We start from the raw sequence: 12,464 nt of genomic DNA on the forward strand, positions 1-12,464 counted from the left end.
CAGACTAAAGAATGGTACCCTTATCCCTTATCCTGTAACAGACCTTAAAATACTTCCTCCTTTCCCCCAGTCATTTTGAGGCTGTACAGACTCCTCAGTACCTCCATTCTCAGCAGCCAAGTGGTGACAAGTGACAGACCAGTGTCACTGCTGGACCACAAGGGCTGTCCACAAACACTGGTTTATGACACAAGTCTTAATTGAGACACCAGAGGGCATCCAGATGTAGCAAAGTAAAATTTTGTTTACAAAAGGAAAAGAACATGAAGAGCACAAGCTTCAAGCAGGAGAGCTGATAGGAAGGAGCAAAAGAACACAACATTTTTTGAGCCATGTCTCAATATTTATCCATTCTCATGGGAAAAGTTCCATATATGCAATCAGTTTCCCTTGACACCTGTGAGCACAGCCTCTTGCTCTTGGTGGTGCTTTTCTTGGAAAAGTCTGATTCTTCGACTAACCACTTTAGGAGCTGGACTTTCTTGAGTTTCTTGACACCTGTCTTGACTTTTGGGGGTCAGTGCTGGGCACAAGGTTAGAGATGGCGTTCCACAACTGCCAGCATAAAAGGGAAAAGAACTCCCTTCCCTCTGCTTCTTGAGTCAATCCTCTGAAACACATCACAGCCTGCATTGGCTTTTGTTTCCACAAAGCCACAGTGATGATTCCCATTCAACAGGCACTCCACTAGAAACTTCCAGGTCTTTCTGCAGAGCTGCTGCTTGGCCTGTACTGAGATTTTTTGTGCTCTTTTTTTTTAAAGGTGCAGGGCTTTGCACTTGTCTTTGTACAGCCTTGAGAGGACACTGTGTTCCTGCAGGGCTCCTTTATTTACCCATCTGCAAATCAGGACAATGCCTCTCATGGAATGTCACAGGCAAACAACTGTTTTGGTGAAATGCACACAGTAGCCTTGTTAAAAAGCAAAATCCCAAATGAACTTTTTGGCTAGCTTAGGTAACCCTGACCTCACACAGAACTCTTTTAAAATGAGAACTAAATCGAGAATCCCAAAATTTCAAATTTTTAAAAATGAGAATCTATGGAAGTCTTCAGATTTTAACTAGGAAGAGGTTTTATAAACTGGAGAGTATGAAAGATATTTTAATCCCTTTAGAAACTTGAAGGGATTCTCTCTGATCCTCCAATACTTGTAAATGGTCCTTTAGAAATTAAAATAACTAGCAAAAAGGGAAATATCAAGTTTTAAGGGAAGAAATTCCATATGGCTTGTTACCATGTATAGGAAAAATTCTCATCAGAGCATCATTTTGCTAAGTAGTAGTAAAATACAACTTGAAACGATGTTTCTGCTTTTTCACTTCTGTACCAAATTGATCTCATTTTTTTCTCAGACAATACAGTTCTGCTTACTTATGAACACACTGAGGAAACACTCCACTTATGAGTATGTTCCTGTTCATGAAGGAACAGGCCTACCTGTTCTGAAGCACTTCTGAAATTATTTTTAGTCTGCTAAAGCCAAACAGTTCTTCCCTATTGTTACTCTTATTATTATTACTATTTCTCCCCTATTATTCCTTTTCCCATGTTTCAGCTAACTTTCAGAATTTATCTGAAAAATAATATTTTTTTTCAATATTTCATCAGTTAGAGTACTACATGGTTAAGTTTAGACAGGGTTGCATGCAGGGAAAAATGAAAATTGGCTTGGTTTGATCCTTCTGCAAGCTGTACAGGCTTATATTTTCACTCTTGGCTTACTTCCGTTCCACGGAAATACTGAGAGATGGAAATAAATTTGTGTAGGGTTCAATGACACAGAAAAATCAGTATATTCTTTTTGCAGGGAGTGACTAATGAAAACAAGAATAAAGACATTCCAATTTTTAAAAAAATGCATAATAATTTAACTCTGACAAATGGTCTGGCAGGAAAACAGTGACAGAAATTTCCAACAAAACTTTCCATCAGCAGTAGTCACTAGAATTCCTGATCTTCAATAACTTAGAGCAGCTTGCATTTTGCTTTGAGTAGCATGCTAAAATTCATGCTGGATCAGAAGAATCAATGATTTTAAAAAGACAGCACAAAAACTGAAAAAAAAATACAACCAAAAACCAATTTGCACACTCAAGTAATATTGTCATACAGCTTTACCATACACTAATTAAAACACAAAAGAAAATATTTTTTTTGGTACAACTACACTTACAAACCAGAGGGTTTTCCAACATGACTGCTGCCAATTGTGGTCTGCCCCTCTCTGCCACAACTATACCAGCAAATACAAGTGCAGACAGCTTTTCATGAGCAAGATTATTAACATTTTCATATACTACTGCTCACTAGTAAAATTTACTGTAGAGTTTGCACAGATGGATCAGCAAACACACAAGGAGTGAAACTTAAGCCAGAAGAAACACATGGACACAAGTCTGGTGTCAGTAAAACTACTTTCATTGTTATGGCATATTTGCATTGGGAAATTGTAAACAGCAGAAAACCAGTGAACACGTTTTCATGATTTCTGGTGGAGTAATACTCTAAATCCAAGTCAGTTTTAGAAAAAAACAGATTTTGCTAACTCTAATAAGTAACCCACATTAGTGTTCATCCTGTCAACTAGAATAAACCCCAAATTTGCTTTTATTCCAGAAGTGCAATAAAAGGTGAGTTGATGTGCTAGCACTGTATTTAAAATACATGCATATGGTAAATTCTCTAAATCTGGGCCATCTCAGAGAATTTTTTTATTTCAGCTTTAGGGTACAAATATCTGATCAGAAAACAATTGTTGTATCCCTTATATCAGAAATTCTCCAGACTGAAACATAAAATTTGGAAAAAACCCCAGCCTTTCCATGTATGTAAATTTTAACATTTTTATGTTTACTTACTTCATTGAAGTGAACGTCTTGCATTCCAACATCCTCCATCATTGAAGCCTCTTCATCTATATTTGGTGTGATTACTCTGAAAGCAGTACAGCCTTGCCTAAACATCCCTGTCATTGAAAAAGAAATAGAGACATATTTCACTTTCTCCAGCAGGATAACATTGGGTCATTCTGTGATTCTGGATAAAGCAGAAGTCATGTTTAAATATACCTATCACCAAATAAAGGAATAGATCAGCTTCCCACTGCATGGTTAAAATACAAGACCTTACATTACTGTGAATGTAGAAATGGGTTTCAAAAAACCCAAACACATCGATGTCTGGACCCTTACCTACCAAACTAAGTAATGTCTGAATCTTCCTACTTTATTTTAAATTTGTGTCTAATCTACCCCATCCTAAGTCTAAGGTACTCAAGGTAACTTTTACAGTATTTAATTGAACTGCCATCAAGTTTACTTACTGAACTGGACTTGAGTACAGGGGCAGGACCTGACACATACTTTTTTCCAGTCTGAACAATATGAATGACATTAGCCATAAAAATATGAGCAGGGGATGGCAAACCAGATTATTCAAACAAAGAAAACCAGGAAAAACTAACAAAATACCAATCTAACTTCCTTTACTAAAAAAAAAAACCTTAACAAAAATGGAGTATAGAATGTTCCAACATGAAACCCATGTCTTTCACTCATGCTGTTTAGATATTTTTGATTACATTGGACTGATGAATTAAGAAAACAGGATTTTCTGTATCAATTAAAACCTCAAGGGCAATCAGTAAATATTATGGAAGCTTAAGGATTTGAACATATTTATTTTACAACTCATTCCTCCAAAAATTCTTGCTGCTCAGTGAGGACTTCTGACCATCAGAGGTTTTACTGAATGATTGCCTCAAATGCAAGGGGCTTTTCTGTTCTTAGAAATACCACAGGTAGGAGTTTGACTCTCTGTATTACTGAGAGGAAATAAATTTTATATGACAGTATACAAAAATAGCAGAACACCCAAAGGAACTCACAAATAAATAGAGACTATCACTAGTTCTCAGGTATCATCAGGCTTCCAACTGGACACAGTAATTTGAATAAGCAGCTTATTTCAGATTTGTCTCAGAGAAGGTTCTGAAATCACTGGGGTAAAGAAAATAGACTATACACTGCAAAAGCATTTGGTGAGAAGCACAACAAGAATAGAGATAAATCATCTTTTAGACTCATGATTTTACTTCATTTTGAACTGCCATGCAAAGGCAAAGCTAAAAAGATGCAAACATGAATTTGCCCACAAATCCAAAACACTATCTCAACATCATAATCAGTTTTAACAGGTTCCTGAAATTTTTCCTCAAGAGAGCTCTTTTTATTAATTTAACTTGAATCTCAAATCCCTGACTGAGAACTCTTCTGATCCTGTAGATGAAAGGTGGTTTTCTACCCTATCTCAAGGGTCATCAGAATCCACTTTTACAAAAGCTGCTGGCACAAAATATACCACAACAAGGTGAAACAGCCTGAGCCCTATTATCATTGATTGAACGTCTGAAAATTTGTACAAATTTATTTTGACTCCTCTGGCAATGCCAGGTTTCCCTAGAGGCAGTGAGAGACTGACTGCTTGTAGAAACAAGAATATTCACAGATAACTTTGCTTTAGAAAGGATCTGATTTGAAATAATAGCAGCTCTGGGGTAAAATTAAAATTTTTACTTTCCAAAAATTTTACTTTGCCTTCACCTGAAATGCTGCCCCTTAGATATGCAAGTTTACTCTTAAGTATGTGAGTTTGCTACCTGGTTAGTTCAGAATTTTTTTCCCTAGTGAACACTGAAATACCTACAACTTCCTCAAGGAAATTATTTATTTTCCCAAATTATAATAATAAAATATATTTGAGTACATTAAAATAATGTTCTGAAATCATACCTTTTCGTGTCAGATACTCTGCAACCAGTGCTGCTACATGGACATAGCACATTGCTGCCTAAAACAGAAACAGTAACAGTCTTTTAAAATACAATTAAAATGGGAATATTAAAAATAAGGTATATATGGAGAGCAACAGTATGAGACAAGTTCTTCAGTTTTCCTTTTTGCTGCTTTGCAGGAGATATTCTGTGACTACTGCAAGAGTTCTCCACCTCATTTATGTAAAGCTGTAACTCTGCAAGTGCACTTACTCCTTCTTAACCAGAGCCCTGAGTGGCATGGACAGCAGCTCACAACCTAAGAGTGACCCTGGGTCACAAATCACAAGGTAGGAACATCATGCTGTGACAAAAACAAGTGAATCTCTCTTTTGGGGGGAGGTATTTTTAGTGTTAAGCTATTAATGATTCTACTCAGCATTTGGTAGCCCTTCTGCTATAACGTGTTTTGTCGGCTTTTTGGCTCCTGACCAAGAAAAATGCAGAAGAAACTGGTGGTGACAGGCCATTTGAGAGCAGCAAGAGAGACATAACCAATGAATGGAATTTGAAGGAATTGATGCAGTTTGAAAAACAGAAAAAAAAAAGAGGGACAGAATAATTTTCAGATATCTGGGATTTTTTATGGATTTGACACTGACCACTTTTCTCCCAAAAAAAAAAAATATTTCACATCCTTGTTTTATTAAAAAGGCTTAGGCTTTCAGCAAAGTAACTATCAGTTGAACAGCTCAAATATGGAGGCTGCACATCCTCAAACAATGGAAGTGAAGGAAAAAGGTAAAAATCTGCCAGAAATTCTAACTCCTTTGCCTACTTTGTATTGAGTTGAACTTGATGATTTGCAGACATCTTCATCTAATTGCACAGTCAAAGATTCTAAGGTTTTAACAAAAAAAATGAAAAACATAACTGAAAAGGACTAAAAGACCTTGTCTTCTCAGATAGGTGAAGCTGTTCAGTTCAAGAGACAAGCTAATAACAGAGTAATGTGTATTTCTTCTGTGTTGCTACCATGTAGAAGAAGAGAATTCTAGTACAAAGAACTGAGTTTGGAAGATGGCATCTTCTATTTCTTGGAGATCTTTACTTGCTCACATGATGCTCATTTTAACAGATGTTTATGAAATGCAGTGATTTCACACAAAGCAATTTACTTTCAGATGGAAAAACCTTCTAGAAAGAGACAAAATTAATCTGTATCCAGTTAAAGTGTAATGTCTCATTAAGACATATAACAATCCCCAATTCTGCTTTTTGCTAGAACTAACTATTTTAAGAGCACAGTAAAAACAGAAACCTTTCCTTTTTTTCAAATGACACAAAAAATTATTTGTCAGTTTTAAGAACATTAGTAGTTTTTTTAGTAAGCAATTTGGAATAAAGTCAAGCTAATTCTGTAAAGACAACTGGAGGAGAATTCAAGGAGTGGCTTTAAATGTTTAAACAAGTAATAACAAAGATATTTTTAAGTAAAAGGCCTCTCTTCCATGGCTTGCATTGTGCATTCCATTCTTAGTAGTGTGTCAGTTATAGCAGTTAAACATGTTCCTTACATTAATAACCAGAAATTACTTACAGATGTACTTGGGCAGGACAAAAACTTATCAGCTATTGAAACCAATCCAGCAACAATTCAAAAATTGTTTAAAAGACTTATTATGTTACATGCTAGCAACTACATATAGTACATTCCCTTTCTATAAAGAGAAGCTTAAGCTTATTACAGAGCTAAAACTAATTTGTTTTTTTTTTCTGTTACCTCTGAAAGATCTCCATTTTTAACATGGATCCTTGCCATGCTGTCTAACCATGTCTTCCTCAGTTCAGGTGTACTTGCATAGGACTTTGCCAAGCTGTACTGGAGGTCTACAAGCATTTCTGGATCATTCTCATGTTCCTTCATCTGAGCTGTAGCCATCAGCACGGTACGAATCCGTTTGGTTAAATCCTTAACATCAGAAGGGAATGTAGTGTGCTAAAACATGCAAAAGTCAGGTTAACTACTGTGTTTTCGTAGTCATTGCACAACAAAATGATAAAACATAACTGGAAAAGATGCTGTGAGAGTCTTCAAGCATCCTTCCACAGTATGGAAATAGGAATAAAAACAGACCTTAATAATCCTGTCGTTATTGGCACAATTGTTGATGATGGAAAGAGACTGCTGAAATCTAGTTCCTCCAATTCCAACCACATCAGCAATTAACTGGCTTACCGAAATAATAACCTTGACAGAAACAAACATCTTGTTAGTGCATATTTCATTAAATACCCTTGATATGTACCTCTGAGGCAATTACAAAGGAAGTTTTGTTCTTTTTAATTGAAAAATCATTCTCCTAAATAAAATAATGTTTGGGGGTTCTTTTCCAATTACTTGTACAATAACATAGGATAAAACAGGCTTGTGTAAATTCAAGACACATGACTGACTGCTAGGTGAACTAGCCAGAGGTCATTGAACTGGCAAACTACTGTTCCCAGCTTTGTCAAGACACACAATTTTCAAATTATTTGCACTATTTTAGACTTCTGTGTGCTTGTTGCTGCATTCTTTTCCTTCTTCAGATCAACAGGATACACCATTTAACAAACTAAATAACATCTAAAAACCAGAATGTTTGCACTGACAAATAAAACTCATTTCCTACAAAACACAGGGTCATCCAACTGTTTCTAAGTATTTCCTTGTACTGAATATATTTTTATGGCCATCTTCTTACTCTGAGTACCAGCCTTGCTTGAACCCCAAATAAATTATTTTAAGTCCATCTGACAGGGCTTTGCACACTGGTATGCAATTGTGTATGTACAATATTAAAAGAAAAAGAAAATATACTAACTTGCAGATGTGTTCGAACAAAAGACTTCTTCCCTGTGTAGTCAAAATTATTTCTCATCAAAAAGTACAGTAACTGTGAAGCTTCATTTCGAATTGAACTCAGCTTGGAATTACAGTACTTCAGAATTTCGTAGCACAGTGCAGAACACATATCAGCTCTACCTTCATAAAATGTAGAAGGAAACTGAGGAAAAAGAAGAAAACAAAGAATTTATTCATTAAAACTAGGGTCAGATCTTAATAAATTAAGCGTGTCAAGAAAAACACAAATATATTCATATCCTCAAACTGTGGAAAGAGCAAGAGTTAGAGTAGGTCATGACACAAAACAATTTTTACAGCAAATCAAAGGACAAGCATTCCACACTGTTGAGATCAGATCAGTCCATAATCACCTATTTTATTTTGGTACGTTAGTTCTTAAATTCTTATATAGTATATTGTTAACTAAAGAACTGGACAAGTACTTGAAGATGAATTTTTTAGAACTTCTTACCTTGTAAATAAGTGCCCTTAAAGCACTGAATACGTTTTTCAATGCTGTTTCAGACTGATTCTTTTGAAGGAAGCAGAGGTATACATCAAATACTTTCTTCATCAGTGGATTATGTCCATGATCAGTCAGTAGCTGATTCTTTAAAACAATAGCAAGGATTCAGGAGTTTTGTACAGCAATACATTTATACTATAAGATCATATACAGATCGTCAAAAAGCAAGACATTTAAAAAATACAACAGGATGTTTAATAACACACACATACCTGAATTCTAACTAGGTATTTCTAACGCTTCATTAATTTTGCTTATAAAAGAAGTGTTGCCTTCTGAATAGGCTTATAGAACATGATTGTTTTTATCAGCTGTTAATTAAATCCATTACTATTAATAGCTTTTTGAGGGGCACACTCAAAGTATTAACAGACTTTGCTTACACTGGCTTTAGCAGCCCACACAGGCGAATTTTCTCATAGCAGTATCTCCTACTACAAGGTGATTCTGCCCCTTCTGCAACTCCCCTGGGTGCACTCCACTCTTTCTTGTCATCACTGCATAAATACAGGCATATATAAAGGAGTGGAAGAGGCTGGGTTCAGACTGGACATAGCAGAACCTTTTCTACAGAGAGGGTGTTGAGGTAATGGGACAGGTTGCCTTGGGAAGTAGAGGATGCCCAATTCCTTGAAAGGTTTTTTCAAGGCCAAGTTGGATAGTGCTTTGAGCAACCTGGCATAGTGGAAGTTGTCTCTGCCCCTGCAGAAGGATTGAACTAGATGATCTCTGGAAGTCCCTTACTACCCAAACCATCATTTGACTCTGATTTTATATATTTTAGTGCAGTTTATTGAATAGAAGCTCCTGATTGTCCTGTTTTATTTGGATCTTTAAGACTAGTCTGGCATACTCTTGCCTACCTTCTCAATATACAACACAGAGATAACCTTGAAGGATTGTCACTCCAAGCATGATGGGTTGATAAATGAAGGAATAGTGTTCATTCCTTTTTAAACGTTTTTAGCTAGTTTATTAATTTTCAATTCTGTAACCAGATCTCTGGACAGAACTGGCTCTCAACTCTACTAAATTAATTACCAGGAAAAAAGGAAGCTTATTGTAAATAAGCTCATGTTTTCATAACTAGATTAAAGATAAGACACTAAATTTGAATCTTCAAGCAAGAATCTGGATACACTGCCCCAGTTAAGGAGAAACAACCTAGAGTTATCATCTGTCCTTTTTATGGCTTCGATTTTAAAGTCTGGAAGACCTCAGAAAAACAGCCAAGAGGGGTAAGTAAATGGTGTGCTATATAAAGATTCCACAGGAGAGCGACAGCAACTGATACAACTAAAAGAAGACTTATTAGTGGACAAATGGAAAAAACTTACAGAAGAGGAACACACAAATCACTATTAAGGAGTGCATTACTATAATAAGCAGCCAAGTTCAACATGAAAGTCTGAGAGTATCCAATTATGGTTTTGCCATAGATCTTTCACCTCACATGGCCTTTAAAAGCCACTTTTACCACTAATATTAGGTAGACACTAAAGCTCCTAGAACTATTTTTAAGTTAGGCTGAGGAAGGAGCTTTTCCCATAGATTACTGCTGGTGTATGATGTGTAGCTGAAGCTAAAGCATTTTTCTGTGAGATATTATCATTTTTTCATGAAAATAATAAAATACAATGCCAGAGAAGCTAAAAATAGCAATGCTATTTAACTAGACTATAAAAATATAACTTAAAAAAAGAGTTTTAATAAGTATTTATTCTCAAAGATACTTATGGGAAAAAGTTAACACCAAGGCATGAACAAACCTTAAAAGCCATTGTGAATAATGATAGAGTGTCCAGAATTGTAATGCAAACTTCGGTGGCAACATTTGCTTCAAGTAAAGACTGGTGAAGGACATCTGCATCTGAATGGCCATAGCCTACAGAAATTCCAAATGAAGTGTAAGTGCTGGATACACTCATTTAAATGTTTCTTATTTCCAAAAGACTTGCTGAACTAGGAAAAGATTAACAAGTAAAAAGCCTGACAGAAGTTAGTATTCAATACAGGAAAAAAATTCATATGCATTTAAATAGTTTCAAATATGGTCAGACAATTATTCTAACATAATTTGCACAGGACTATAAAATATATTAAGTAAGAATTTCAACAACAGAAGCATTAAACAGCAGTTAAAAACTATGTGATATTTCATATATATGTGCATGTAGACACAAATGTGTATATATATATATATAAAGCTACACAGTTATATATATATATATATATATATATATATACACATATATACACACATATATTGTGGTAAGTACTGCAGTAGGATGAAGTTACAGCTGAAAATATGAAGTTTTGGCAATTTAGTGATGTTACAATGGTCTCAAAGTTAATCACAAGTCAACCAGGATATAAATACAAAATAGTAAGAGTTGAAGGAATACAATCCCGTACTTATATGCAATTTACCACCCCAGTAATGAATTCTGCTCTTGCAGCAATACATTGCAATATCTCCATATTTAATAAAAACATTCTACCACTTCTAGCTCCACAGTGAACTTAAATAATTTTAAAAACATATCTTGCCTCAGCACTGATAATAATGTGTCACTTCTGTTCCCTAACACTGGTCATGAAGCACCAGATTGACAAACGTGACTGGGCTGCTTTATAAACATTTGGTCTGGGTCATGTTTATATGTCAGATTTACAAACAACTTAGCATCACTAAATCAATCACAAGGATGACAAACTTGTTGAGATCAAGTAAAGAACAGAAGCAATGCCAAACTCTTTTGTAATGACACCTGGCCACTTCTTTCTGCACCTTCTTGCTTCCCTCTCCGAACTACACACATATACCCATAACCACCAGTTTCTTTACATTTATGCATTCTTTCTTTAAGCACAAAACTATACTGCAATTTCTCAGAGATGAAAGGTATCATACCTTCCAGGTATGATAGGTATTGAAAAGGTATATATGGAAAGGTATTTCAGTTTCATTTCTAGCTTAGGTGGTTAGAAAGGGAGAAAATAAGTTTATAATTTACACTAATAGACAACTATCTTGCCAAAGAATCTTGATTTTAGAAACAAGTAAAACAACTATTTCCACCAGACACTTCCTTTCTTTATGTATCCCACACAAAATATGTGCAAGATTATTCAAGCTCTGAATGCTATTTTGGATACATGACAGAGGCAGACTGACAACTAAACAAAACTGTAAGTTAACAACAACAGAACAAAGATATAAAAATCAATTTCATACTTCATGTGGTTTTTACAGCAACATATTTTCAATTTGTAAAACCTTGGTCAATACAATGTGTAATATCCTGATATTTATTAACTGTCCATTAAAAAAACCCACCTATTATCAGTTTAGACAAAGTTATCTGAATAAGACACCTTCCTTCATAATTTCCTTCAGTTGGAAAAGAATGGAAAGTTTCTTTTTACATAAGCATGCATTTTTTAAAATCTTTCAGCTCATTGTTTCCTAAAAAATCAGTAAAAATTGCCAAGTTCTGAAAGCATGAAACTCTTTGCACAGAGAGATGTTATCTGTTTCTCAGAGGGTTTTTTTTTTAAACCAGTCTTTATCTGCAAATTATTATAGTGTACCAAATGTGTAGCTACGTAGTGTAAAGGCTTTCTTTTCTGTATCAACAACCATGTAGAAACTATTACAATACAGCAGTAGCGGACTGATTGCAAGGGGAAAAAAAAGTAATTTCCACACACTGTCTGACATTTTAAAAGCAGGCAATTGCATTTCTTACATTTTAACAGATGTGATAATGCATTTCTGAATAGAGAGGTTTTGTGGGATTTTTTTTTCACTTTTACACAAGACAATGTGATAAATCTTGTGCAATTAGGCTAAATTTTGCTTTATATTACAGCAAAAGAGCTAAAAGATTTTAAGGGACAGTTAGATATGCTTTGAGAAATCAAAGAATGAACACAGTGAAAATACAGTTAACTCAAGTTTTACTGCACACAACTCTTCAATACCAGTGTTGTATTTTACTGAATTAGTCAACAAGTTTCATTGTTTTTTGAAGCTGAAATTTGAGAAATGGTGCTTTAGAATACTTTACATACAGTATATTGCAATTTAGAAGCAGAATGTTTAAAAAGACAGGCCACAAGCAGATTTAGTTTTCAATACAGCAGTCTATACAAGCTGACTTCAACCTGATTAAATCTTACCATTGTCTACAGAAATTCCAAGAATACTTGATATCTTTCTCACACTGAAAACAGAAAAATCACTTCATTATTGGACGCTTTTTCACTTC

General features: G+C 35.0%; 1 protein-coding gene across 10 annotated transcripts in view; it reads right to left on the bottom strand.

Moving 5' to 3' along the window:
• Positions 1 to 12,464, bottom strand: part of DOCK9 (dedicator of cytokinesis 9) — a 113,163-nt gene that overhangs the window by 9,841 nt on the left and 90,858 nt on the right. For 6 of the 10 annotated variants that reach the window (XM_058824917.1, XM_058824908.1, XM_058824909.1 and 3 more), the window contains exons 39-45: positions 9,960 to 10,075; positions 8,137 to 8,274; positions 7,642 to 7,824; positions 6,912 to 7,025; positions 6,558 to 6,773; positions 4,794 to 4,851; positions 2,862 to 2,968 (exon numbers count right to left, since the gene is read on the bottom strand). In XM_058824917.1, coding sequence (XP_058680900.1) covers positions 2,862 to 2,968; positions 4,794 to 4,851; positions 6,558 to 6,773; positions 6,912 to 7,025; positions 7,642 to 7,824; positions 8,137 to 8,274; positions 9,960 to 10,075 — 932 coding nt within the window. Of the gene's footprint in view, positions 1 to 2,861; positions 2,969 to 4,793; positions 4,852 to 6,557; positions 6,774 to 6,911; positions 7,026 to 7,641; positions 7,825 to 8,136; positions 8,275 to 9,959; positions 10,076 to 12,375; positions 12,420 to 12,464 lie in introns of all 10 variants that reach the window. The other 4 variants (XM_058824911.1, XM_058824914.1, XM_058824912.1 and 1 more) reach the window with 1 other exon arrangement.

This window comes from Ammospiza caudacuta, chromosome 2 (assembly GCF_027887145.1).
Source record: "Ammospiza caudacuta isolate bAmmCau1 chromosome 2, bAmmCau1.pri, whole genome shotgun sequence".
NCBI classification, from domain to species: Eukaryota; Metazoa; Chordata; class Aves; order Passeriformes; family Passerellidae; genus Ammospiza; species Ammospiza caudacuta.